Below are 27,004 nucleotides of genomic sequence, written 5' to 3' on the forward strand. Positions count from 1 at the left end.
TCCCATCTATAAAAGTAATTTTTTAGAATAATAACCCATTCTTCCCTGCTTTAATTGTAGAAACTGAGAAATATATCTCTACCATTTCCAGAAGCACAAACAGAAAAGCAGTCAAAACATATAATGCTTGCTTACGTTATAAAATGTTCACTTAATGTACACTGCAACTTACCCCCTGGCAAAAGTGCTTTATTTTTGTTCAACATTATCATCATTATCATCGTTAATACTACAGTTCATTAACTTTCATCAGGTTTCATCCATTCATTTTCATCCAGGTGCAGGAGCACAGCCCTCGGACCTGGATGCTGTGTATGCTGGCCACCTACAGAGGACAGCCAGCAACATCAGCAAAGACGCAACACACCCAGGTCAATGTCTGTTTGGTGCCTTGCCATCAGGGAAAAGATACCTCACCATCAAAACCCAGACTAACAGGCTGAGGAACAGCTTCTTCCCCAGAGCTGTGGCCTCCATCGCCTTGCCCGCCCCCCCACACACACACCTGCCTATAGCTGCTGAGGACTAACTGGTACTAAAGCCGCTACAATATGGACCACTGTGTGCAATCATCCCATGCACTATTTTGAACTTTAAAAGCCGCTGCTATCTTTACTTTATCTGGTGAATCTACCCTCAATTGTGTATCACCACACAGCCCCCCCCCAGAATTCACCATCACGAAAAAATGCAAAATAGTAATGTAACACAAAAGTACTCAGTGAAACACAAACAGCTAACAGGCGAACAGTTCTTAGTGAAACAGTCAACGTCTCGGGGGGCGGACCAGGCGGCCAAAATGGCTGCGCTGAAGACCCACTCCGGCTTGCCCCCGATGTCCACCACAAAGTTCTTAGGCCCCGCTTCCAGGACGCGGAAGGGCCCGTCGTAGGGGGGCTGCAGAGGGGTATGGTAGCTGTCGTGGCGGATGAAGACGTACCTGGCCGACAGCAGATTCTTAGGGACGTAGGACTGAGGGAGGCAGTGGTGAGATGTAGGGATCGGAGTGAAAGTGTTGGCACTGTCCTGGGCCACAGCTCGATGAGAAGCTGCTGACCAGGGAGCCACAGCGTCCGGGAGAAAATCACACGGGACATGCAGTGGCTGGCCGTAAACCAGCTCAGCAGACGAGGACTGGAGGTCTTCCTTGGGGGCAGAGCGAAGGCCGAGCATGACCCACGGGAGGCGATCGACCAGTTGCTGTCCGTGAGGCTGGCACGAAGAGTGGCCTTCATAGACCGATGAAACCGCTCACAAAGTCCATTGCCCTGCGGGTTGTACGCTGTGGTGCGGTGGAGCTTCACCCCCAGCACCTCCACGACTGCAGTCCAGAGCTCCGACGTGAACTGCGGGCCCCTGCCGGAGGTGAGGTCTGGCGTGCCAAAACGGGCCACCCAGGACCCGATGAACGCCCGGGCCACCTCAGTAGACGTGGTCAATGACAGAGGAACAGCTTCCGGCCACCTGGTGGTCCTGTCCACCATGGTGAGAAGGTGAGTGAAATGCCGGCCTTCCAACAGGAACCTGAAGTGTCAGGAGGTGAGGAAGAGACCCAGGAGCTCCCGGTCAAAGGTGCTGTACTTCCGCTCGTTGTCCTTAAGCTGTTTGCTAAAGAAGGGGAGGGGCTGCCAGATGCCGCCCACCCACTGCTCGCACACCGCCCCAACCGCATAGTCACAGGCGTCGGTCATGAGGGCAATCGGGGCAGTGGGGGACGGGTGCACCAGCAAAGCGGCATTGGCCAGCGCAGCCTTGGCGTCGTGGAAAGCTTCGTCCATCCCTGGGGACCAGTCTATCTCACCCTTGGCTTCCTTGCCCCGCAGGGCCTCGTACAAGGGCCGCATGCGGTGAGCTGCATGGGGAATGAACCTGTTATAAAAGTTCACCATGCCCAAGAGCTCCTGCAGGGACTTCACAGTGCGGGGGCGTGGAAAACTGGCGACGGCGTCCACTCTGGCAGGAAGCGGAACGGCTCCTTGCGGGGAGATGCGGTGGCCGAGGAAGTCGATGGACAACAGGCCAAACTGGCACTTGGCTGGGTTGACTATGAGTCCATGCGCACTGAGCTGCTCGAACAACTGCTGGAGCTGCGTCAGGTGCTCCTCCGCGGATGCGCTGGCCACGAGAATGTCATCCAAGTAAACAAACAAGAACAGCATATCCCATAGCACAGAGTCCATCAGCCGCTGGAACGTCTGCGCTGTCCCCTTGAGACTGAAGGGCATCCGCAGGAACTCGGAAGAGTCCAAATGGCGTGATGACCGCTGTCTTGGGCACATCCCGAGGGTGGACCAATACCTGGTGGTAGCCCCGCACCAAATCTACTTTGGAAAAGATGGTGGCCCCCGCCAAGTGGGTGGAGAAGTCCTGTATGTGCGGGACGACAAAAATCGCCGCAGGGGCGCCCACCGCCGTCAGCCTTAGAAACCATGTGGAGGGGGGAGGCCCACGGGCTGGCCGAGCGGCGCACAATGCCGAGGCGTTCCACGGTGGCAAACTCCTCCCTGGCGATCGTGAGCTTAGCAGAGTCGAGGCGCCGAGCACGTGCATAGACCGGGGGGCCGTTGGTGGCAATATGGTGCTCCATGCCATGCTTGGCCACCGCTGACGAGAACGTAGGTGTGGTGAGGTCAGGGAACTCTGCGAGCAGTCGTTGATACGTGTCTCCGGTGGCAAGCATGTTTGACAGGCCGAGCGTCCCTGCACCTCCCAGTGTGCACGGTGTTATGTCTGCACACATCGACAGTGCTGCATTTGATTTGGCGCTGTTCTATTGTGCTGGGATCGATTGGTGATGCCTGCCGGCTCTGGGTTGTTTGATCGGATCTGCCTGTGACGCTGTGTCGGTCAAAATAAACAATGCAACGCAGAGGTTGTGTCGAGCGACAGCGCTGTGTCCTGACGTGATTTCTAAACACAATATTGGCGACGGGGATGGCTGATATCTCTCTCCCACCACCTGCTCCCTTCCTGGCATTACCTGGCGAGCCCCCGGTACCATGGACTCGCTGGCTACATAGTTTTGAAAATTACTTCATAGCCTCAGGGCTCGACGACGTGAGCCAGGCTAGGAAGACGGCTCTGTTGCTACACTGCTGGGGAGCAGAGGGTCATCGTGTGCTCGGGACTCTGGGGAACTTCACAAACTTTGACGGAGCTGTGGGACTTCTGAACACCCATTTCGCTGCTCCACAGAGTGCCCTCCTTCGGCGATTTATATTCCGTCAGCGACACCAACTGCCTGATGAGTCTGTGCAGCAGTACGTAGCTAATTTGCGAGGGCTAGCTAGCTCATGCAAGTTTGGCGTGCTTCAGGACGAGATGGTTCGCGACTAGCTAATCGAATACACCAACAACGCAAAGGTGCGTGAGACTCTCCTGCTGGAAAAAGACGATCTGCTGCTGTCCAGAGCAATTACCATCGCACTACAGGTTGAGGGAGCAGCTGAGTGTGCTGCTATGCTAAATACACAGCAAGTGGCCACCTCCAGTCAAGCTGCCAACGACTTCTCCCTCTACTCACGGCTGCCCCCCGGGACGCAACCCAGCCAGAGCGAGGCGGGCGCCGACTCCACTGAGGACGTCCTGCAACTGCAACGACAGCGTTCTCGGCCCCGCCCTCAATCAACAGTCCTGTGGTAACTGTGGCTCTCGGTCTCATGCTTCAAGGGCTCAGAACTGTCATGTCCGTGGCCAGACATGCCGTAGCTGCGGTAAGCAAAATCACTTTGCCAACGTCTGTCGATCTTCCCCGGGTGGGTCAGAGGGCCACACCCCCAAGTCTTCAACCGCCATCATTCACAATGTGAGCTCTGGGCCAGGGCCATTCAAATTATGCAGTCAACATTAATGATGTGTGCATCCCCCTGCTGTTGGACACCGGTGCAGGTGTGTCTCACCTGAATGTTGATACTTACAGTCAATTTTTCAGTTCACTGCCACTGTCCGCACCCTCAGCTGTCCTCTGTGGGTATGGTGACTCCAAAATCGATCTGGTTGGCTCTCTCCAAGTGACTGTCCGCTATGGAACCAAGCTGGTGCCCAATGCAGTTTTTCATGTGGCACGCCGTGGGGCCAACTTGATGGGCCTGGACCTGTTCTCCGCTCTGGGGTTCTCTCTCTTAGACAAAGGAGGGGCAGCAATCCTGACTGTTGCCACACCTTGGCAGCAGAAGTGGCCATCACTGTTTGTGGGGCTGGGCTGCCTCTCCGCCGTCGCCCATCAACCTCTCCTCAACCCTGCTGTGAAACCTGTCATCCAACGACTACGCCACATCCCGCTGGCTCTCCGTGATGGGGTCTCCGCCGAGCTGCAACAACTGCTGGAAGCTGGCATCATTGAACCGGTAGATGCGTCACCCTGGGTCTCAAACCTCGTGGTAGCTAAGAAGAAGTCGGGGGGGGGGGGGGGGGCCTGCGTGTCTGCGTCGATCTACGTGCAGTAAATAAGGCAGTGGTCCCTGATAAGTATCCACTGCCCACCTCAGAAGAACTCACTGCTCAATTCTATGGCTCTGAGGTGTTCTCCAAGCTCGACCTCAGACAGGGGTCCTTACATGTGCCCCTCCACCACCCCAGCAGCCAAAACCTCACAGCCTTTGTGACACATGCAGGAGTGTTTCGCTACACCAGGATGCCTTTCGGTCTCAGCTCCGCCCCTAGCTGCTTCCAGAAAGTCATGGTCTCCATGCTGGCTGGCATACCGAGCGTGGCATTTATCTGGACGATATAGTGGTACACGGGCCAACCAGTGAAATCCACGACAAGCGCCTCAACATGGACTTCGCAGCCCTGTCCAAGCACAAGCTAACTCTCAATGCTGAGAAATGTGTCCTCTCTGTGCCAGCCATCGAGTTCGTGGGGTTCCGGCTGTCAGCGAGCGGTGTAACTCCACTACAATCCAACGTGGACGCCATTCAGGCCATCCCTGAGCCCAGTTCGGCCGCCTAGGTCGCCTCCTTCCTGGGTATGACAGGCTACTACCTGAGGTTTCTTCCCCAGTACTCTGCGACCACAGCCCCCCCGCACCAGCTGCTGCGTAAGGACGAGCCATGGGTGTGGTCAAAGGCATGCAGTGACGCTGTGCGTGATCTCAAGACTCAGCTGACTTCACCATCAGTGTTGGCTCACTTCGACATCTCCAGCTCCACCTTTGTGATCTGTGACGCGTCAGCCATAGCGATAGGGGCTGTGCTGTCTCAAACCCAGAACGGTGTGGAGAAGCCCATTGCCTTCGCCTCCCGTGCCCTCAACCTGACCGAGCAGTGGTACTCCATGGGTGAGCGTGAGGCGTTAGCCTGCATCTGGGCTTGTGAAAGGTGGCACCTCTACCTCTATGGCCACTCCTTCACCCTCAGGACAGATCACCAGGCCCTGACAGCGCTGCTGTCCACACCTGGGACAGGCCACAAACCCCTGAGGCTGCACCGCTGGTCTGACCGCCTCCGCCAGTACAACTTCAGCCTGCAGTTCACCCCAGGCAGAGACAATGTTGTCGCCGACCTGCTCTCTCGCTCTGTCTGCACCCCAGCTCCACAGACAGAAACTGACTGTGTGGAAAAGGACATTGTCCAAATGCTACAAACACCCCTCCAGGCCACTGTCTCTCTGCAGGAGCTGAGGGCAGCCTCCGAACAGGACCCTGTCCTCTCCCAGCTCCGCACCTACATCCAGAACAGCTGGCCTCACAAGGTCCCAGAGGAGCTGGCTGCGTTCTCCTGAGTCAGACAGGAGCTCTCCTGCTGGAACGACTCCTGCGTGGCACATGGGTTTTGCACAGTGGTCCCAGGTGCTCTCCGTGCGCATGTTTTGAATATGGCGCATGAAGGCCACCGGGGCATTGTGAAACTGAAACAGCGCTGCCGAGACCTGGTGTGGTGGCTGGGGATATACAGAGATATTGAGGCTCTGGTGAAGGACTCTTCTGCCTGCCTTGTGAGTGGCAAGACTGGCCACCAGGCTCCCCCACCCCTGGAACCTCTCGCCTGGCCCTCTCAGCCCTGGGAACACCTGCAGTTGGACATCTGTGGTGAGATCCATGGAGTTCCCCACCACCAATGCTTCATGGTGGTCGCCTATGATCTACACTCAAAATGGCCTGAACTCAACACTTCTGGCACTGTGACCTCACAGGTCAGCATTGACTTCCTGGATGGACTCTCTCTTCTCTCACTGGGGCCTCCCAAAGACCATCACCACTGACAACGGTCCTCAGCTGGTCTCTGCTGAGTTCACTGCTTATCTTGAAAACAAGGGCATCCGTCATATACGCACTGCGTATTACCACCCCCAGGCCAATGGCGGCGTTGAAGAAGTCACTGAAGAACGGCCTCAGAGCACACACGGCCCAAGGGTGCTCTTTCACGCAGGCCATCCATCACACTGCTGCACTATCGGGCGACACAGCACTCGACCACAGGCATCTCCCCAGCCTCTCATGCTGGGCCGGGAACTGTACATGCCCCCTACACCTCCCTCTGGGGTCAGAGCCTCAGTCACTCATCAGCAGACGCGGATGAAGCAACGGTTTGACCAGTCAAAACGAACCAGGGTGCCAGACATCAATGCGTCAGACTGGGTCAGGGTCCACAGGCCCCACAGGGACAATAAAATGGCTTCGTACTGGTCCTCTCCTCTCCAAGTCACCTGTCAGCTGGGCCCAACCACCTACCTCCTCAGCGATGGCACTCGGTGGCACTCCAGTCATCTGCGGAAGGTGTCAGCTCCGCCACACACAGCTGGTGACACAACCTTAGCCATTCCCTACCACGGGCCCCAGAGATTCCTGGTTCTCAGCTTCCCCTGCCTTCCCCCTCCCCACCTCGACCTGCCCGGCCTCAGGCCGCCTCGCGACCTGTTCGCACATGTTTACACCCTGGCCACCTAGAGGACTTTGTGTCAACCTTTCATGTTTGAAATCCTGGCGGGGGGGGGGGGAGGTGTGATGTCTGCACACTGGATCACCAGTGCTGCAATTAGTTAATGATAGTATTGTTCTGTTGTGCTGTGATTGATTGAAATGTGTTGCCTAGTGATTATATGATTGTTTAATCTTTGAAATGTGATGTCTGCACACTGGATCACCAGTGCTGCATTTGGTTGATGTTGGTATCATTCTATTGCGCCTTGATTGATGTGTGACGCCCAGTAGTTCTGTTATTGTTAAATCCTGCCGGGGGGGGGGGGTGTTATGTCTGCACACATCGACAGTGCTGCATTTGATTTGGCGCTGTTCTATTGTGCTGGGATCGATTGGTGATGCCTGCGGGCTCTGGGTTGTTTGATCGGGTCTGCCTGTGACGCTACGGTGCCCACTGCGTCCTCCAGAGGCAGGGGCGAGGTCTGGGTTGGGAGCATCGCATGAACGAACTGCTGCCGGTTGGCGAGGAAAATTCTGTCCGCTTCCGCACCCAGAGCGCGGTAGTCTTTGGTGGAGGAGAGGGGGGAGCTGGCTAGCGCTGTGCGTACAGGCGCTGGGAGCTGCCGTAGAAAAATATGGTTGAAAATGAAGGAGAGGTCCGCCGAGCCCAAAACGGCCAACATCTTCTCCAGCAGCTCGGAAGGTTTGCTATCGCCGAGTCCGTTGAGTGACAACAGGCGATCCGCCTTCTCCATCTCCGACAGCTCGAAGAGCTGCAAAAGGAAGCCTTGAGTGCGCCATATTTCCCCACAGCCGGGGGGGCTTCCAGTAGCCCCATAGCTCGGGCCGTCGTCCGGGCATCCAACGCCGCCACCACATGGAAATACCTCGTACCGTCCCGCGTTATGCCTCTCAGTTAGAACTGGGCTTCAATGTGCTGAAACCATGGCCGGGCGGGGACTGTGCTGCCAAAACTCGGGCAACTTCCGGTGCTGCTGAGACGCTAGCGCTAACATGAGCCATCCCGTTAGCATCACTCGGAGCCGGAGCGGTGTCGTCATCGCTTTGGGTCGACATGTTCGTTGTCAACGTGCGGGGTCACCGATGTGGGAGTGCAGGAAAGAGGGGACGGAGAGATCGAGTCGAGTCCATCCCGTTTACTCGCCACACAAAACGACACCGATACGGCACAATCTCCCCTGGCAACCAGCTAACCAACCAACCGCTAGGCTGCTGCAAACATGGCTCCGCCCCGGAAACCCTCCGCAGTGCCTACGTCATCACTCTGAACGTCCGCCTTAAAGGGGCAGCAGCCCCCTGGTGAATCCACCCTCATTTGTGTATGGCCGCAGCGCAGTGACAATAAAGTATCTCATCTTTTCTTTATTTGCTCTTGTTATGACCATCGAATGTAATAGGTGGTGGTCTAATGATACATATGCACAGTGTTCCCGTACGGTTTGTATTCTTGTCAGTAAAAAAAAAAAAAGTTAAGGCCTTATGGGGGCGGAGGGCAGGGGGGGGGGCGTTGGGAATGGGCCACGGATTCAGCCGTGGTGGTGCGCTGAATAAAACGCTTCCTGGTGCCGGGATGGGGGCGGGGCAACCTCCCCGCCTGCGCGCTTCTGTTTTTTTCCCCCCCGCTTGCGGGCCGTGATACGTGGCTGTTTTGGGGGAAAACGTGGTGGCCCGCTAGCTGAACTAGAGTGAAGCGGATCTCGTATCGTCAGCTGGGAGCCGCTGCTGCCTGTTACCGAGCCGGGCTGGATGGCAGGGACACACCGGTGTGAGGACTCGCTAAATTACAAGGTTTGAAAATGTACCTTTTAATTTTTAATTTTTTTAAAAAAATGTTTTTTGAGTGAGAGACTTTTGACTGCGGCTGGCGCATTTCGCCGTTATATCGCCGTCGGGTCGTGTTTGGCTAGCTTGTTTGTGATGCTAGCGGCGCTAGCGGCGGGCATTACGGTGGTGCTGCGGGGACGGTGCCACACTTGATGGCTAATCGTAGCTCAAGCCAAACGCCCGCTTGGATCCGATACGAGTTAAATTGGAGTTATTTTAGTTCAGCTTGTCAGTTTCGTCTTAAAATGGGTGTACCAAACAAAAAAACAAACGAGCACGCTTTCAGGCGCCTACTGGGGTTTAATATTCTGCTATATTCTTCTCTCATCACCTCTTCATCATCCTCCTCCTCCTCTTCGCACGTTGTCTTAACGAATGCATGAGAATGCAAGAAGTGCGCTACCTAAATAGTTTGACTTGACTTATTGTGAGCATCAAAAGTTTTTCTTAGTTTTGCATCGATGCTGACGGTACTTATTTTAATAGGCTGTTTTCATAACCATAAACGAAACGTTCAAGGTTAAATGTGAAGCAGGGTGCGTTCTGCCCCTAGCTTTATTGTGCAGATGGGGACCGGACGGCTCGGTTTCAGTGTAAACTGCCCGACTTGTTAACACGGTTGCTGAAATGCGGCGGAGCTGCGATTTAGTGGCGTGTTCCGATGACGAATGCTGCCAACGGAAACATGGAAGGCTGCGCGCCGAGCCTCGAGCCGCGCTCGGGATACACGGGGGGCTGGTCCGTCTCCGCGTTCAACACGTGCGCAGATGTTTGTCAGGCTACATCATTATGTATCCAGGCTGAGGAAGAACAAAAACACCAGTTTCAGATTTCTGCTGAAGCTGTCCAGCACAAAATGCCCCCCCCCCTTTTTTTTGTTTTTTGTTTTTGTTTTTTTGCTTCTTTTTTTTGGTAACACTTTAGTATGGGGAACATATTCTAAGTAAAAAAACTTAATTACTAGTGAATTAGTAACGATCAAGATGTCACTATAGTATGGTGAACATATTCTAAGTAAAAAAAACTTAATTACTAGTGAATTAGTAATGATCAAGATGTCACTTTAGTATGGGGAACATATTCTAAGTAAAAAAACTTAATTACTAGTGAATTAGTAAGGATCAAGATGTCACTTTAGTATGGGGAACATATTCTAAGTAACAAAAACTTAATTACTAGTGAATTAGTAATGATCAAGATGTCACTTTAGTATGGGGAACATATTCTAAGTAAAAAAACTTAATTTCTAGTGAATTAGTAATGATCAAGATGTCACTTTAGTATGGGGAACATATTCTAAGTAACAAAAACTTAATTACTAGTGAATTAGTAATGATCAAGATGTCACTTTAGTATGGGGAACATATTCTTAGTAACAAAAACTTAATTACTAGTGAATTAGTAATGATCAAGATGTCACTTTAGTATGGGGAACATATTCTAAGTAAAAAAAACTTAATTACTAGTGAATTAGTAATAATCAAGATGTCACTTTAGTATGGGGAACATATTCTAAGTAACAAAAACTTAATTACTAGTGAATTAGTAATGATCAAGATGTCACTTTAGTATGGGGAACATATTCTAAGTAACAAAAACTTAATTACTAGTGAATTAGTAATGATCAAGATGTCACTTTAGTATGGGGAACATATTCTAAGTAAAAAAACTTAATTACTAGTGAATTAGTAATGATCAAGATGTCACTTTAGTATGGGGAACATATTCTAAGTAACAAAAACTTAATTACTAGTGAATTAGTAATGATCAAGATGTCACTTTAGTATGGGGAACATATTCTTAGTAACAAAAACTTAATTACTAGTGAATTAGTAATGATCAAGATGTCACTTTAGTATGGGGAACATATTCTAAGTAAAAAAAACTTAATTACTAGTGAATTAGTAATAATCAAGATGTCACTTTAGTATGGGGAACATATTCTAAGTAACAAAAACTTAATTACTAGTGAATTAGTAATGATCAAGATGTCACTTTAGTATGGGGAACATATTCTAAGTAACAAAAACTTAATTACTAGTGAATTAGTAATGATCAAGATGTCACTTTAGTATGGGGAACATATTCTAAGTAAAAAAACTTAATTACTAGTGAATTAGTAATGATCAAGATGTCACTTTAGTATGGGGAACATATTCTAACTAAAAAACCTTAATTACTAGTGAATTAGTAATGCTCAAGATGTCACTTTAGTATGGGGAACATATTCTAAGTAAAAAAACTTAATTTAGAGTAATTTAACACTATTAACGCTTGTAGTTTTGTGTGTTGTTATGTAAGAACAGAGCATATTCATTAAGTGTTAGTAAGGGAGAATAACTCTTCTTGTGGTACTACCACCTTATAAAGGCCATACTAAGCAAAGCATATTGAGATGGTACTACTAATAAGCAATACTTCTGAGGTTATAGAGGGAAAACTCATAGTTAATGGCTTACTGGTTGTATAATAACGCCATGCAGAATAAGGCATTAATGAGTACGTAATATTGACCAATTAAGAGCCAATATGTTGCTAATTTGCATGCTAATGAGCACCTAATTAATGGTGACTATGTTCCCCATACTAAAGTGTTACCTTTTTTTTTTTTCCAGAAATAATTGGGTTAGGGTAAGTGTAACCCTGCCCTTCAAAACATAAGCACACAAAGTTGTAAAATACATGCAGCGATACCTGTGTGAGCGGTATCGTGGATAGTACTGGAAAAGAACTGCGCGTGCGAGTATTTCCTGCAGCTCTAAGTGATCCGAGCAATGGCTTTTTTTCCCACCTCTTCAAACTTCTTCAGGTGTACAGATGATTTCTGATACCAGTACATACCACCTGATACTGCTAGCACAGTTTCCACCGGCAGCCAGCTGGGCCAACAGTACCGGTGGCAGTCGTTGGTAACTCGGGCCTCGACCGATCCAGTACGGAAATCTGATTTATGATATTTGATTTGGCAACGGTTTTACGCCAGATGCCCTTCCTGACACAACCCTCCCCAGTTGCCCGGGCCTGCACTGGCGTGTGCGTCCGCAGTGGCTGGGTTAGATGATTTCTGATAAGCCTGTGTTGTAAAAAAGGGATCATAGTGGGATCACCTGTATCTGACTGTTAGTCATTTTGCTCTTAAAATTATAAAAGCTCTTAAGTCATTATGAACTCATGAGACTTGTCCTTTAACATCACTGGGAGGCTGACAAGCCAGCTGTTTTCGTCGTTAGAACATTTTGTCGTGTTGAAAATATTGGTATCGCATATAAATTTTTGAAAGTTACATAATCAACAAGTGTAAATACTATCATAAACTGGTCAGCAGAGTGTACAGAGTACTGTTTCAACATCTGGAACATGTGTGGGCTCAGATGCTCCGAAACACTTGCGGGATATTTTACTAATGGCCTCTATTGGACTTTGCTAAAATAAATAGATAAATAAAGTGAAGGGAGTTTTGGAGGTCAAAAAGGGGCTTACGAAAAAGATGTTAGCTAATATGGAATTTAAAAAAGAAAATGTTGCTACACAGCAGCATATCAAAAAGCCTACTGGCTCATATTAAATCAGAAAAACTTAAGTCATTTTAATTGTTAATCATTTAATATGTTTAAATCCAAGGGTTTGGCTCTATCTGGCACACATGGAGCATGAGCTTGCTCTCCAACTTTTTATTTTTACCATAAACGGAAATAAAAATGGTTTTATCACACGTTTTCTTTATTGATGGGTAAAGGAATTAAATCTCATTCAAGCCTTTAAAACCTCCACCTAATTTCCATGATATGCACCCGGCAATAATGCTGGCAAAGATGTTTCAACACGGTTAACACTACTTCTTCACTCATACATGCTAAGCAGGGTCCATCTCAAGCCTGTCTGAAGGTCATCTTGTCTTACAGCAGTGCCTTTGCTGGTTGCATGTGCTCTTTGGACCTTGGGACGGATGAAAGGAGAAAGCTGTGGACGGCCCGGCTGGGCTCTAGCTGCTGTGGTCACCAGTGTAACCCTTCTGGTGGCAACTTCCAGGGGGACCTTAAGCAGCCAAAAGATTACAAAGACTGCCATGTCTCATGCTACAGCCGCCGCTGCGGGACCAGGCCGCAGCCTGACAGAAGATCTGCTTGGCGGCTTCCAGGTCGTGGCAGACTTCTTTGCCAGTGAACATGCTGTTTGGATGTGCTCCCTTCTGGGATCTGTAGCAGTGGGCCTCAGTGGGATATTCCCCCTGCTGGTCATTCCCATTGAAGCTGGAGCAGCCCTCAAAACAGAAGGTAAGCGATGGACGTTTTGAGCAGAATGTACCTGTCAGATTGTTGATTTAAAAAGCAGACTGCCTGGCAAGTCGAGCTATCCCACCGATGAAAACAAAATCAGAGATAGTAATAGAGGTGGAAGAATAAATCACTTGTCTGTTTTTCTTTTCTTTTTTCTTGTATATGATGGGAAAAGCAATCATAATGGCATAGTGTACAAACATACCATCTTCCACCCTGACGTCCCCAGCCCAAGTTTCTTTGTCAGCATTGGCCCACAAAACACTGAAGCAACTCCAACAGAATTGAAAAGAGATGTCAAGTGGGGGTGGCACGGTGGCGCAGTGGTTAGTGCTGTCACCTCACAGCAAGGAGGCCCTGGGTTCGAGCCCCCGGGTAGTCCAACCTTGGGTGTCGTCCCAGGTCATCCTCTGTGGAGTTTGTATGTTCTCCCCATGTCTGTGTGGGTTTCTTCCAGGTGCTCTGGCTTCCTCCCACAGTCCAAAGACATGTAGGTCAGGTGAATCGGCCGTACTAAATTGTCCCTAGGGTGTGTGTGGGTGTGTGTCGGCCCTATGATGGCCTGGCGGCCTGTCCAGGGTGTCTCCCCGCCTGCCGCCCAGTGACTGCTGGGATAGGCTCCAGCATCCCCGCGACCCTGAGAGCAGGATAAGCGGTTCAGATAATGGATGGATGGATGGATGATGGATGGCTGGATGTTGTCAAGTGATTAATTAAGCATCCCAAAGCAAAATTCGAGTCTTCCAACTACACTCGAACAGGAGAGTGTCAATAATCATGATTTTCTAGATCTAAGCAAGTGACATTTCTTAAAAAAACCTGATGGGCAGCCAGTAATTATCTACTGGTTAACTGGTTACACGCTAATGCCGGTGAACGTACCCTGCAAATCGTTTGAGTCTTGGTAATCAAACCGCAGAAAACCACCCGGCCTCTTCCTTGGGAGTGAGCTGACATGATATGGGTGCATCCTGTATTTTGATGCCTCTGCGAGAATAAATTATTTGGGCACAGTGCCGCTCCGCATGCAAGTAAATGTGGTCTGTTGTCCTGGAAGCGGCTCCCAGCTTTAATATTTATGACTGGTGTAGCGAATTCAGGGGGGCAGCCGGGAACCACTGCAGCCAGGTTGCAAACCCGGGTCTCCCGCACCACGGGCGACAACGTTAACCAGTCGACTCAAGGGTCCGACCCGTTAGCCAAGGGCTAGCGAGTCTATTCATCCGTGGTCATTACACTAGGTTCACCAGGCGAAGACGCTAGCCAGTCGTGACCAGCTTCTTGCCCGTGCTTCATTCTGTGTTTGTAATCAGTTTTATGTCGCATAGCATTTCTGTTTGATGTGAACTTCATCCACAATAATCACAACAGGATTTTCTTGAGCTGTGGAAAAACGTGGATGAGGGAATTTTTCCCCTTTTTACTAAAGAGGAACCAAAGGTCTGGGCGGCTAAGAGCAGCCTCTTCAGTGCCACCGGAGGACTTGTGAGTCATTAACACAGCCTTCAGAGCTGTGACTGGACCGTCCATGTCATTGTCCAGCCCGTCTTACTTCTCAGCCTCCTGTGTGAAGGGGCTGCCAGACCGTTCATGCAGTAGGATTAGTTCGATCAGCTTGTAAAGCTGGTCTGGCTGGGGACGCTAGCTGGTCTGGCTGGGGACGAATATATTTTCTTTGTAAAAAAAAAAAGAAAAGAAAATATATTTAATTAGCATTGCCTTCAAGGGAGAAATGTATTTAAAAATAAAGGACACTTCAGGCGGTTGCATTTGCTGACAGCTGTGCAGACGTCGCATCCGTGTGTCTGTGTCCCTGTTGGGTGTCAAGGGTGAATTTTCTTTAGTCCACAAAAATTGTCACAATCTGCTGACGTTTCAGAACATGGGTGTGGTGGAGCTCCGAAGGGGGGAGACCTCTCAACCTTTCGTTTTAGGATGACGTTTTTGCCACTCTACCCGCACTGCTGTGGTATACAAATGCTCACAGCTGTAAAACATTCCAAGATCCGTTCCATCGGAAGCACGTGAGCGAGCCGATATGCTGAAACGCGGGGACACGCTTCCCGAACGAGGGGGGGTAGTGTAACAACCATGGGTGACTAGACTCGCTAGCCCTTGGCTAACGGGTCGGACCCTTTAGCTGACTGGTTAGCGCAGTCGCCTGTGGTGCGGGAGACCCGGGTTCGATTCCCGGCTACGGCGGATTCCCGGCTTCCCCCTGAATTCACTACATTGGCGGCACGGCGGCCCCGTGGTTAGCGCTGTGGCCTCACAGCAAGAAGGTCCTGGGTTCGAACCCCGGGGTTGTCCAACCTTGGGAGGTCATCCGAGGTCGTCCTCAGTGTGGAGTTTGCATGTTCTCCCCGTGTCTGCGGTGGGTTTTCTCCGGGGGCTCCAGTTTCCCCCGCCATCAAAAAGACATGCATGTTAGGGTTAATACTCCTGTCTGTGCCCCCTGACCGAGGCATGGCAAGACCAACTGGAGTTGGTCCCCCGGCGCTGCACGGCAGCTGCCCACTGCCTCTAGCTACACAGCTAGGATGGCTTAAATGCAGAGAAAGAATTTCCCCACGGGGATTAATAAAATGAAAAGTGTGTGTGTGTGTGTAAAATGCATACTCTTCTGTCCATAGTATGTTTTAAGGACCCTTAGTTCCGTAAGTCGCCCTCATCCAAATGTGTCAGTCAGTCTGGGGACAACTGTCATTCACTGCTGACTTCCAGCACAGCAGGGGGTCGCCGTAGCATGACAGGAAGTGATTGACTGACTGGTCACTTATGTGTGTGTGGGTCGTCTGTCTGACCCCAATGCAGAGCCACAGAGTAGAATCAAGTCAAGTCAGTTTTGTTTGTATAGCTCATTATCACAAATGACAAAGTTGCCTCAGTGGGCTTTACAGCAACACAACATCTTGTCCTTAATCCCAAAGACCTTTTTTTTTAACTTGTATTTATTGACTTATATTTGTTTAAATGTTTTTATATTTATTTAACATATTTATTATATTTTTACTTATATTTACTTATTGCATTTTGCATTTTACAAATCACAGAATCAACATATGAAATAAATCCAGTATTATCCCCATCCCTCCCCTGCTCCCTAACATGTCTCCAACCCCCCCTCCCCCAACATCCTCCAAAATGGCATCAAGTACAAATAAATGTGCAACAGATATACAATGACCTCATTTACATAAACACAGAGAAGGGCGAAAAAAATACACTCATTTTTAAACCAAATCTTAATTAAAACTTCTTTTTTTTTACGTTTTGAGTTCCCCTCCTCTAATCTAGTAAAAAACAGGGAGGGAGTGGTGTTCTTTTAGTTTCTTCAGCAGTGTTGTCTTTTATTTCGAAGACGGTGACCGGCAACACCGTTCAGGTTTTAATGACCATCAAGAAAGTTTGCATGAATGAAGAATTTAACGTGTGTGATGCGCACAAGAACAGACACAAGAACAGACACGAGGGACAGGTAGGGACATTTTAAAATCAGCAAAACTCAGTTCCTGAGAGTGTCTAGAAAAGGGTCTGTCAGAAATTTAGAGTATCTTCACATCAAGGGGTATCAAGTGGATAAGGAATTAAAGTGACTTGGGGGATGATTATCTTTTTACAGATTGGAAAAAGATAGAAAATTTGCATATCACAACACCTGCAAAAATAGAAATTGAATTAATAAGCACTTGTACTTTGTTGCCAGTTTAAGCACTTTATTTTGGCTGACTTTCTTCCCCTTTTGCTCGAGCAAAGTTACAGCGTTGATGTTGTAGGAAGGTGAGCCCTGGTGCAGAACCATGTCGAGCCATGATACCTCAGCTTCCCCGATGCTAATATGTTATCAAAATAACTTTGACAGGCGTCTGGGTAGCATAGCGGTCTATTCCGTTGCCTACCAACATGGGGATTGCCGGTTCAAATCCCCGTGTTACCTCCGGCTTGGTCGGGTGTCCCTAGAGACACAATTGGCCATGTCTGCGGGTGGGAAGCTGGATGTGGGTATGTGTCCTGGTCACTGTACTAGCGCCTCTTCTGGTCGGTTTGGGGCGCTTGTTTGGGGGGGAGTTGGGAACTGAGGGAAATAGCGTGATCCTCCCACGCACTACGTCTCCCTGGTGAAACTCCTCACTGTCAGGTGAAAGGAAGGGGCTGGTGACTCCACATGTATCGGAGGAGGCACATGGTAGTCTGTAGCCCTCCCCGGATCGGCAGAGGGGGTGGAGCAGCGACCGGGACGGCTCGGAAGAGTGGGGTAATTGGCCAGGTACAATTGGTGAGAAAAAGGGGGGGAAATCCCCCCCCTCCAAAAAAGAAAAAAAAACGGACATGGTATACCTTAATTCACATTTTTCTAATCCTATATCACAGCAGGCATTTCTGTCACTGAAAAAAGAATTTGCCAAATTTGGCTTTCAATTTCTTAAATTTCTATCTGGACCAAAGTACGGATTAGTTCTGTGTATGGGTTATGGACTGGCGAGGTCAGCTTTCCTTTTTGTGCAGAAACACTGCTGACAGTTAAATTAACCTGAACCCTGTCATCTCTGGAGACGCCCCACCCAGTGGAACTCGGCGTTCCAGCTCGTATTTTAAGCCATGGGTTTCCTAGTGCAGTCCTGACCCGAGCTCAGCTGGTTTCCAAGGGAAGTCATTCATGGAAAATTACTGCTTTTCAGTGTCTATACTAGTGGTCTGAGTCAGAGATGATTACAAGGATTTGTCTCTGTCGGTATTGTGGTATTATTTGATTATTTCAAATGAACAGAGAAATCAGACTAACGGGTTTTGTTAATAAGTTTAAGTGAAAAAGGAATGCTTTGAAATACCAGTGTTAGCAGAGATGTAAAATCCTGTTTTTGACCGTGGCAATTGGGTCAAGTCAAATATGAAAGAACAAGTCTGTTGTGTTTTTTTTCTTACCCGAGTGCAAGAATTTCCATTTTTTTCTGCATGAAGTGGTACACATATATTGCATGACAATTGCAATGCACTTCTCACCGGTCTCCCAGACCGTGCAATCCAGCTGCTGCAAAGAATCCAGAATGATGCTGTGTTTTCAACCATTTTCAACCCTCCTAAATGCGCACACATCTCGTCTCTTTTTGTACCCATATACTGAATGGTACTCGAGGTGGCAGAGTTGAAGATGCTAAGATTTTCATTGGGAGTGATGAAGGACAGGATTAGGAACGAGTATATCAGAGGGACAGCTCAGGTTGGACGGTTTGGAGACAAAGCAAGAGAGACAAGATTGAAAAGGTTTGGACATGTGTGGAGGAGAGGTGCCGGGTATATTGGGAGAAGGATGCTGAATATGGAGCTGTCAGCGAAGAGAAAAAGAGGAAGGCCAAAGAGGAGGTTTATGGATGTGGTGAGGGAGGACATGCAGGTGGCTGGTGTGACAGAGGAAGATGCAGAGGACAGGAAGAGATGGAAACGGGTGAGCCGCTGTGGCAACCCCAAACGGGAGCAGCCGAAAGTAGTAGTAGTAGATACTGAATGGTGCAGGCAGCACGGTGGTGCAGTGGTTAGCGCGGTCGCCTCGCAGCATGAAGGTCCCTGAGTTTGAGCGGTCGTCCCAGGTCATCCTCTGTGTGGAGTTTGCATGTTCTCCCCGTGTCTGTGATGGGCTTCTTCCAGTTGCTCCAGTTTCCTCCCACGGTCCAAAGACATGTAGGTCAGGTGGATCGGCCATACTAAATTGTCCCTAGGTGTGAATGTGTTGGCCTGTGATGGACTGGCGGCCTGTCGAGGGTGTCTCCCCGCCTGCCGCCCAGTATCTGCTGGGTTAGCCTCCAACATCCCCGCGACCCTAAGTAGGATAAGCAGCTCAGTTATTGGAATGGAATATTGAATGGCAGTTGCTGACCTCATGAGGTTGAAGACCTACAAACCCATATTAACATGCACACTCCTGTTCATTCTCTTCCTTTTACCCCTGGAAGGCTTCTGTGTTTGCAGCAGTTCAAAAGCTCAAGGCCCAAACTTTGCTTTTTTTGGCCCCAAACTAGTGGAATGAACTCCTGTCTTCCACCAGAGCTACATACTCGCTTACCTGATTCGCTAAAAATCTAAAAACTTTTTTTCAAGTCACCTCAATCCATAACTGGCCCCCAAATGTGGTTGTTACACAAATTTGTGGCATTGTCACATTAATTTCCAAGTTTAATCCCCTACTACTGTTACTTGTGTCACTACTGGTGATCTACCTATTACACATTTAACACTAGTTGTGCTTGAATCACATGGCTATGAAGTCATCCTCATTACTATTCAGTGCTCTAAGTTGCCTGTAGGCTGACACACAAATATATGTATATCTAACTGCTGTTGTAAGTCACTGTGGATGACAGTACCTGCCAAATGAGAAAGCGTAAATTGTAAATGTAATGTGTACCCCTCCGTGGGTTAAAGTGAGAAGATTTCGACTTGTTCTGCTAACTTTTTGTTCCCTTGTTTCCTTAAGCTGGCTGCCAGAAACTGAAGCAGCTTTTGAGCTTCGCTATAGGAGGTCTCCTAGGGGACGTGTTCCTTCACCTCCTTCCTGAAGCCTGGGCCCTTTCTGACCACTCAGGTGAGTGACACCTTCCTGAATACCCATTTTTTATTTTGTTCTTTTAAAGCCTGTGCTGTCAGCAGGTTTGGCATACAACACAGGATTTGTATGTCGATGTGTCCTAGACGGAGTCATTCTGCAGGTGGAGTTCAGGTTCTGTCCTTTGTATGATCTGTGGGATGATAAGGGCACAGGTTACTTTTGTTGTACATTTATTGCCGGCACCGGCCCCCCTCTTCTGCATGTTTGATCAGCTAAACAAGCAATCGGTATCGCTTCTCCAAGACGGGAACAATCACAAGTGAAACTAAGACACTTGGAAACGGGAAATGACAACATGTATCTGATTAAACATAGAAACAGATGCTGACGCGTTTGACAGAGCATAATTAAATTGATCTCATCGGTACATTTAGGATAGCAGTTATAGCTCTAAAGAGAAGACAGAAAAAAGGGAGAATGGACTCCGAAGGATGTAATCCAGAAGGTGCTCCAGAGGGTGGATGAGGCAGATGCTAGCAGTGTGTGCTAGCATGTGCCATGTCCACCTATGGGTATAGGAATTAATCCCAATAAATCCTGGTGTCTGAGATCCATGACTTGTATTAGTGCCTCCAAGCAGCAGAAAGGCTCTGCAGCCACCCACAGGCCCCGCAGTCATGCAGACACCTCACGACCAAGAGAACAGCCGGAACCCAAAGCACCGCAATGCCAGAGGAATGCTGAGCCCACAGAGGGACCAGGAGCCAGTAGAACAACAGCCCTGCATGCCCCCGAGGAGCACAAACCAATCCCCAAAAGCACAAGCTGAGCCCACACCCCCGAGGCGCACCCCCACCACCAACCCCCAGGGGCAGGCACAAAGTGCACCCGCAGGCTTGGAAACTGAGTCGTGGATGGCAAGCACAGACCTCTGGCTCGGAGTCTGGCCCCATGACCAACAGATGGACTGGTGGGCTGGTACTGCCCACCCAGTGGGCAGGTGGGGGGGGGTTGGCTCACCCGACGAAGGGGTGAGGCCTGCCACACTGCCACCGGGTAGATGCCTCATCCAGCCGCATGCACTGAGCACACTCCCACATAGCTGAATACACCCAACCGAGGCTAACCAAACGGCAACCCTCCCTGGGCTGGGCAGGGCCCTGTCAGCACCTGTGGACAGCCGGATATGCAGTCTCCCCACCGCTCCTGGCAACTGCAGCGGCCATCACAAAATAAGCCACACAGAGGGAGCAAGTCCGGCAGCCACTCCCCTGCTCTGCAGCCCGCACCCATGACAATAAGCCACCACACAGGGGCCCCAGAAAGCACCTGGCAATGTTCACCGCAGCCCTGTCGGAACACAGCAGGCAAGACACCACCCAGCACTGAGGACAGAGTGATCCACCTGGACAGGGGACCCACCAATGCCGACCTGCTGCCGAACTGCCGATGCTGGTAGTCCCAGTGTTTATTTTGCACTCGTGTTGTGTATGTAGTTAAAATGGCGGGGTGTTGGGGGTATGAGCCATCTGGGCTCATCAGGCCCGAACCACTTGCTATCCTCCTTCCCAGTCAACCCTGACCTGGTAGTGGGTGTTGTGTGTGCATGTGCGTGTACACGTGTGCATGTGCGTGTTAAACTTTGTGATTGGGATTAAAATTTCAGGACATTTTTGAGGTGCAAGCAGGGGTAGGGTCGTTGTGGGCAAGATCTCAATCACTCAGCTTGCATCCACGCAAATGGCTCGTATCTCACCTGTTCCGCAAACCCTAGTCCTATCATTTGGTGTGTGTGCTGCGTTTGCATTCCAGAACTGGGAGAGAAGGGGAGGCACAGCATGACCAAAGCAGGAGTGCAGCTGGCCAGAGAGCATCCAAGTAGAACCCCCCCTCGGGACCAGCCTGTGGCTCATTCCCAGAACCGGAGGGTAACCCACTCACAGCAACCAGCCAAGGGCACTCGGCATCCCGCCAAGCACCTCCAGCATGGCAGGCTGTCCTGCGCCTCCAGCAAGCCCTTGACCAGCACCCCGCTGCCACGGACATGGATATGGCTGATGTCACACCCGCCTGCCGGCCCCCCAGTAAGAAGCATCCCATGTGCCGAGAGCAACAAGGAGACCACACCCACATGGCCCAGGACAATGACAGGGCCCTGCCTCCACCAAGGGTGATCACCATCCAGGTGAACCCGCCTCGGGTGCACCTGACCAGGATCAGGTGCTCAAGACCAGACGGCACATAAAGGATTCTGACATCCCACCAACACCAGCGTACCCGCCCCTAGGGTGCCCACCACAGGGCCCAACCCCGACACAGCGACCCGCACCCACTGCTCCCCGACCTGAGCCCCAAACCCATGAATGCACACATTACGCACACCTGAAAGCCAGCTACAGGCTCCCCCTGTAACCACAGACCCTTCCTGTGCCTCCGCTGGCCCGACCAGGCAATGGGAGCCAACACCCCAATAGGCCCGGGATCCCGCTGTAGCCACAGTGCCCAGCTCTCAGGACAACCCTGATAGCTCCAGGACACCCACCCAACCATAGGTACCCGTTTTGGCCCAGAAACCCCCCCACATGCCTGAGACCCATGGCATATTCCTGGATCAGAAATACCTATGTGTCAGTGGATGGTGCCTAAGACATTGATGAAAGTAGCCTATATTTCATTAAATGAATCAACTTCATTTTTGGATAATGCCACTAGTCTTTCCATTGCAATATATTGTATTAATAGGTGTAACCATTGGGATCTAATTTTCCAGTTGGGTAGAACTGTTTTCTTGGCAAATGCTAAAGCCATCAAAATGGGTTGCTGGAGTTTGGGTGGTGTTTTGACTGAAGAGAGGTCTCTCAGAAGGCAAACCGATGGGCAAACTGGAATGCTGAGGCCCAGGGGAGAAGATAGTATGTTTATTATGTTGGTCCAAATGTTTGAATAGGTTGGCAGGGCCAAGTGTCATGGAAGAAATCGTCCGTGGTATTGAGTGTACAATGTGAGCAAGTGTCTTTGTCTTGGAATCCCCATTTTGAACATTTTGTGTTGGGTGTATATGCTCTGTGTAAGACTTTGTACTCGATAAGTTGCATTTATGAATTGTGGGTTATAGAAAAAGTGATATTACAAATATACTACCAGGAGGTGACATTGGTGGTGACAGCAAGCGATTTAAGATTTAATATATACTTTATTATGCAAGGTGAGACAGTGTCAGTGTTTTTAATAAGATTTTGTATACTCTAGAAAGAGGATTTTTTTTAAGCTAGTGATATGAGTAAGATCATTGATCATTGGAGGTGGTTGAAGAGTGCCGTTGGTTAATTTGATTTTTGCTTTTAGAGACTGCTGCAGTTGGTGGTATTGCAGAAAGTTGTGGCTACAAACGTCATGTTTCTGGAAATGATAAAAATGAATTGTTTTCGAAAATATATTCCAGATGAGTGATTCCATGTTGCTTCCAAAGCTTGAAGATTAATGGGCTTTTATTAACCGGAAAACCTGGGTTGTGCCAAATTGGAGTGAGTTTATTTGGGGATAGAGTGTAACTTGAGAGTTTGTTGAATTTCCACGAGGCTGTCAGTTGTTGTGATAAATGGATTTTTAAAGCAATTATGTTCCTTTATCGATTCAGAAAGAATACAAAGTATTCAAAGTATACAGAGGAAGAGGTTGGCAAAGAAGAAGTCAGATAGAGTGATGAAGAAAGTAGAAAGGAGTACAAGGAGATGCAGCGTAAAGCGAAGAGAGAGGTGGCAAAGGCAAAGGAAAAGGTGTATGGTGACTTGTATGAGAAGTTAGACACTAAGGAAGGAGAAAAGGACTTGTACCAATTGGCTAGACAGAGGGACCAAGCTGGGAAGGATGTGCAACAGGTAAGGGTGATCAAGGATAGAGATGGAAATGTGCTGACAAGTGAGGGGAGTGTGTTGAGAAGGTGGAAGGAGTACTTTGAGGGGCTGATGAATGAGGAAAATGAGAGGGAGAGAAGGCTGGAGGATGTGGGGATAGTGAATCAGGAAGTGCAGTGGATTAGCAAGGAGGAAGTGAGGGCAGCTATGAAGATGATGAAGAGTGGAAAGGCACTTGGTCTAGATTACATACCTGTGGCAGCATGGAGATGTCTAGGAGAGATGGCAGTGGAGTTTTTAACTAGATTGTTTAACACAATCTTAGAAAGTGAGAGGATGCCTGAGGAGTGGAGAAGTATACTGGTACCGATTTTCAAGAATGAGGACGTTGTGCGGACCTGTAGCAACTACAGAGGTATAAAGTTGTTCAGCCACAGCATGAAGATATGGGAAAGAGTAATAAAAGCTAGGTTAAGAGGAGAGGTGATGATCAGCGAACAGCAGTATGGTTTCATGCCACGAAAGAGCACTACAGATGTGATATTTGCTTTGAGAATGTAGATTGAGAAATATAGAGAAGGTCAAAAGGAGTTAGGTTGTCTTTGTGGATTTAGAGAAAGCAATTGACAGGGTATCGAGAGAGGAGGTGTGGAATTGTATGAGAAAGTTGGGAGTATCAGAGAAGTATGTAGGAGTGGTGCAGGATATGTATGAGGGAAGTGTGACAGTGGTGGGGTGTGCTGTTGGAAAGACAGATGGGTTCAAGGTGGAGGTGGGATTACATCAAGGATCGGCTCTGAGCCCTTTATTGTTTGCAATGGTGACGGACAGGTTGACGGATGAGATCAGGCAGGAGTCTCTGTGGACCATGATGTTTGCGGATGACATTGTGATCTGTAGCGAGAGTAGGTTTCCTGTTGAGAAGAGCCTAGAGAGGTGGAGGTATGCACTGGAGAGAAGAGGAATGAAAGTCAGTAGGAACAAGATGGAATAAATATGTGTGAATGAGAGGGAGGACAGCAGAATGGTGAAGATGCAAGGAGTAGAAGTGACGAAGGTGGATGAGTTTAAATACTTGGGGTCAACTGTTAAAGGAACGGGGAGTGCAGAAGAGAGTGCAGGCAGGGAGGAGTGAGTGGAGAAGAGTGTCAGGAGTGATTTGCGACAGAAGGGTACCAGCAAGTGTTAAGGGGAAGGTTTACAAAATGGTTGTGAGACCAGCTATGTTATATGGTTTGGAGACAGTGGCACTGACGAAAAGACTGGAGGTGAAGCTGGAGGTGGCAGAGTTGAAGATCCTAAGATTTTCATTAGGAGTGATGAAGAAGGACAGAATTGGGTATGAGTATATTAGAGGGGCAGCTCAGGTTGGACAGTTTGGAGACAAAGCAAGAGAGGTAAGATTGAGATGGCTTGGACATGTGTGGAGGGGAGATGCTGGGTATATTGGGAGAAGGATGCTGAATATGGAGCTGTCAGGGATGAGGAAAAGAGCAAGGCCAAAGAGGAGGTTTATGGATGATGTGAGAGAGGACATGCAGGTGGCTGGTGTGACGGAGGAAGATGCAGAGGACAGGAATAGATAGAAGTAGATGATCCGCTGTGGCGACCCTTAACAGGAGCAGCCGAAAGTAGTAGTAGTAGTAGTAGTAGTAGATTGATTCAAAAGTTTAGTAGTTTATTTTTGGTGGTATATACATTTTTACTGCTGCTATCCTGCCAATACGTGAGAAGGCTAGGTTGATCCAGTGGGTAAGGTTTTCAATGGCTTTAAGTAACAGAGTAAAGGTAACAGCAAACAGGTCTGACAGATTGCTGGCGATATCTATACCCAAGTTTCTAATATTGCCTGCTGTGGTGGTTTGAGGAAGTTTCTGAATTACAGTATTCCAGTCTTCCCCACCGAGTGGTGAGACTGTAATTTTAGACCAATTTAGTGAATAGTCTGAAACTGTTAAAAATATAAAATTAGATTTATTACCTGCAGTAGGGATGTTGATGTGTTCTGTAGTTATAACAAAATGTTGTCTGCATATAAACTGATTTTGTGAAGAGCTCTGTGTTTGTATGCCAGTTATATCATTGTTTTAGCGAATGGCTGCTGCGAGAGAGTCAATGAAGATGACAAATAGCAGAGGTGAGAGTGGACATCCTTGTCTTGTACTACATTTTAGGGTAAAACGCTGTGATGTGAACCCATTGGTGATAGTAGAAGCTGATGGTGATTTGTACTGAATTTTACTCTATTGAATGAGTGACCTTCCAAAACCAAGTATCTTGACAGTGGTGAAATGATATATCCAATTAACTCTATCAAATGCTTTCTCTGCATCTACAGAAGCAATAATAGTATTTAGGTTATTTCTTTGGGATATGCTGATGAGACTGAATAAAAAGCACATATTGCTGGACGAATGTCTGCCTTTGATAAAGCGTGTTTGGTCTGGGTGAATTATATAAGAAATGACTGATTCAATTCTATTGGTTAGTGATTTGCTAATGATCTTTACATCACAATCAATTAGGCTTATGGGTCTATAACTGGAGGGGAGAGTTGGGTCTTTATTAGTTTTGAGCAAAACTGAAATGAGATCAGTATTCATATGATGAGGCATAGAGGAGGATGATTTAATCTCTGTAATTATTTGGATGATTAGTGGGGATATGATTGGCCAGAAGTGTTCCACAGGGTAGCCATCCGATCCAGATTTTTTATTTTCGGCATGGAAAGAGGAGCTTTCCTGAGTTCTTCTCAGGTTATGGGTAAGTCTAATTCATTGGCCTGCTGTTGGGATAATTTTGGGAGGTCTGTGTCATTGAGGAATGAGTTAATGTTTGAAATAGTGGATTCCTTATCTTAGTGATATAGTTTATTATAAAAGTCCCTGAAAATTGTATTGATCTCTTGTGGAGCATGTCTTATAATACCATGTGGATCGTTGATGGTTGTAATGAGTGTTTTTTTTCTTTATCGCATTGCAGTTGGTTGGCAAGAAATGTACCTGTTTTGTCATTAAATGCAAAATGGTTCACTCATGCTCATTGCATGAGAAATTTAATCTTTTGATGTATGATTGTATTGAGTTGGGATTTTGTTAGCTCATTTCAGATTTGCTCAGTGGGTGTAAGGGCTAGTTGGGAGTACAAGTCTTTTATTTTCAGTTCTAATGTGTTTTTGCATTCCTTTCTTTTTCTTGTGTGAAGAGAAGGAAATAGTATTACCCCTCAAAACTGTCTTGGCTGTTTCTGGAGTCATTCAGTTCAATGAAGGACATCCATTCTCTTCAAAAGAACTTGTTAAATTCTTTGTCTTTAAGGAGTGAGATGTTAAACTGCCCCCTACTGGGGGATTTTGGGTTAGTTTCATTAATCAGCTGAAACTAATCAGCCCGTGATCAGAGATAACAATGGAGTGGGTTTCAGGGTAAGTAATTTTGGATATTACAGAGTTACTTGGGGGGGGGGTCAATTCTGGAGAAGCTTTTGTGGGATGGTGAATAATATGAGTAATTGTTATTTGGATCTTTTTATCGCCAACAATTGACAAGTGTGGGATCACTCATATATTGTTTTATAATGTCAGAAGAGTGCCAGGACTTGCGACTGTTTCTAGTTTGTGAGCAGTCTA

At 48.4% G+C, this 27,004-nt stretch overlaps 1 protein-coding gene across 1 annotated transcript in view; it reads left to right on the forward strand.

Moving 5' to 3' along the window:
- Positions 1-8,472: 8,472 nt before the first annotated feature.
- Positions 8,473-27,004, forward strand: part of slc39a13 (solute carrier family 39 member 13) — a 46,692-nt gene continuing 28,160 nt past the window's right edge. The window contains exons 1-3 of the mRNA XM_056278416.1: positions 8,473-8,668; positions 12,607-12,978; positions 19,451-19,558. Coding sequence (XP_056134391.1) covers positions 12,651-12,978; positions 19,451-19,558 — 436 coding nt within the window. The 5' untranslated portion in view covers positions 8,473-8,668; positions 12,607-12,650. The remainder of the gene's footprint in view (positions 8,669-12,606; positions 12,979-19,450; positions 19,559-27,004) is intronic.

The sequence above is a fragment of the Lampris incognitus genome, chromosome 4 (genome assembly GCF_029633865.1).
Source record: "Lampris incognitus isolate fLamInc1 chromosome 4, fLamInc1.hap2, whole genome shotgun sequence".
Lineage (NCBI taxonomy): Eukaryota > Metazoa > Chordata > Actinopteri > Lampriformes > Lampridae > Lampris > Lampris incognitus.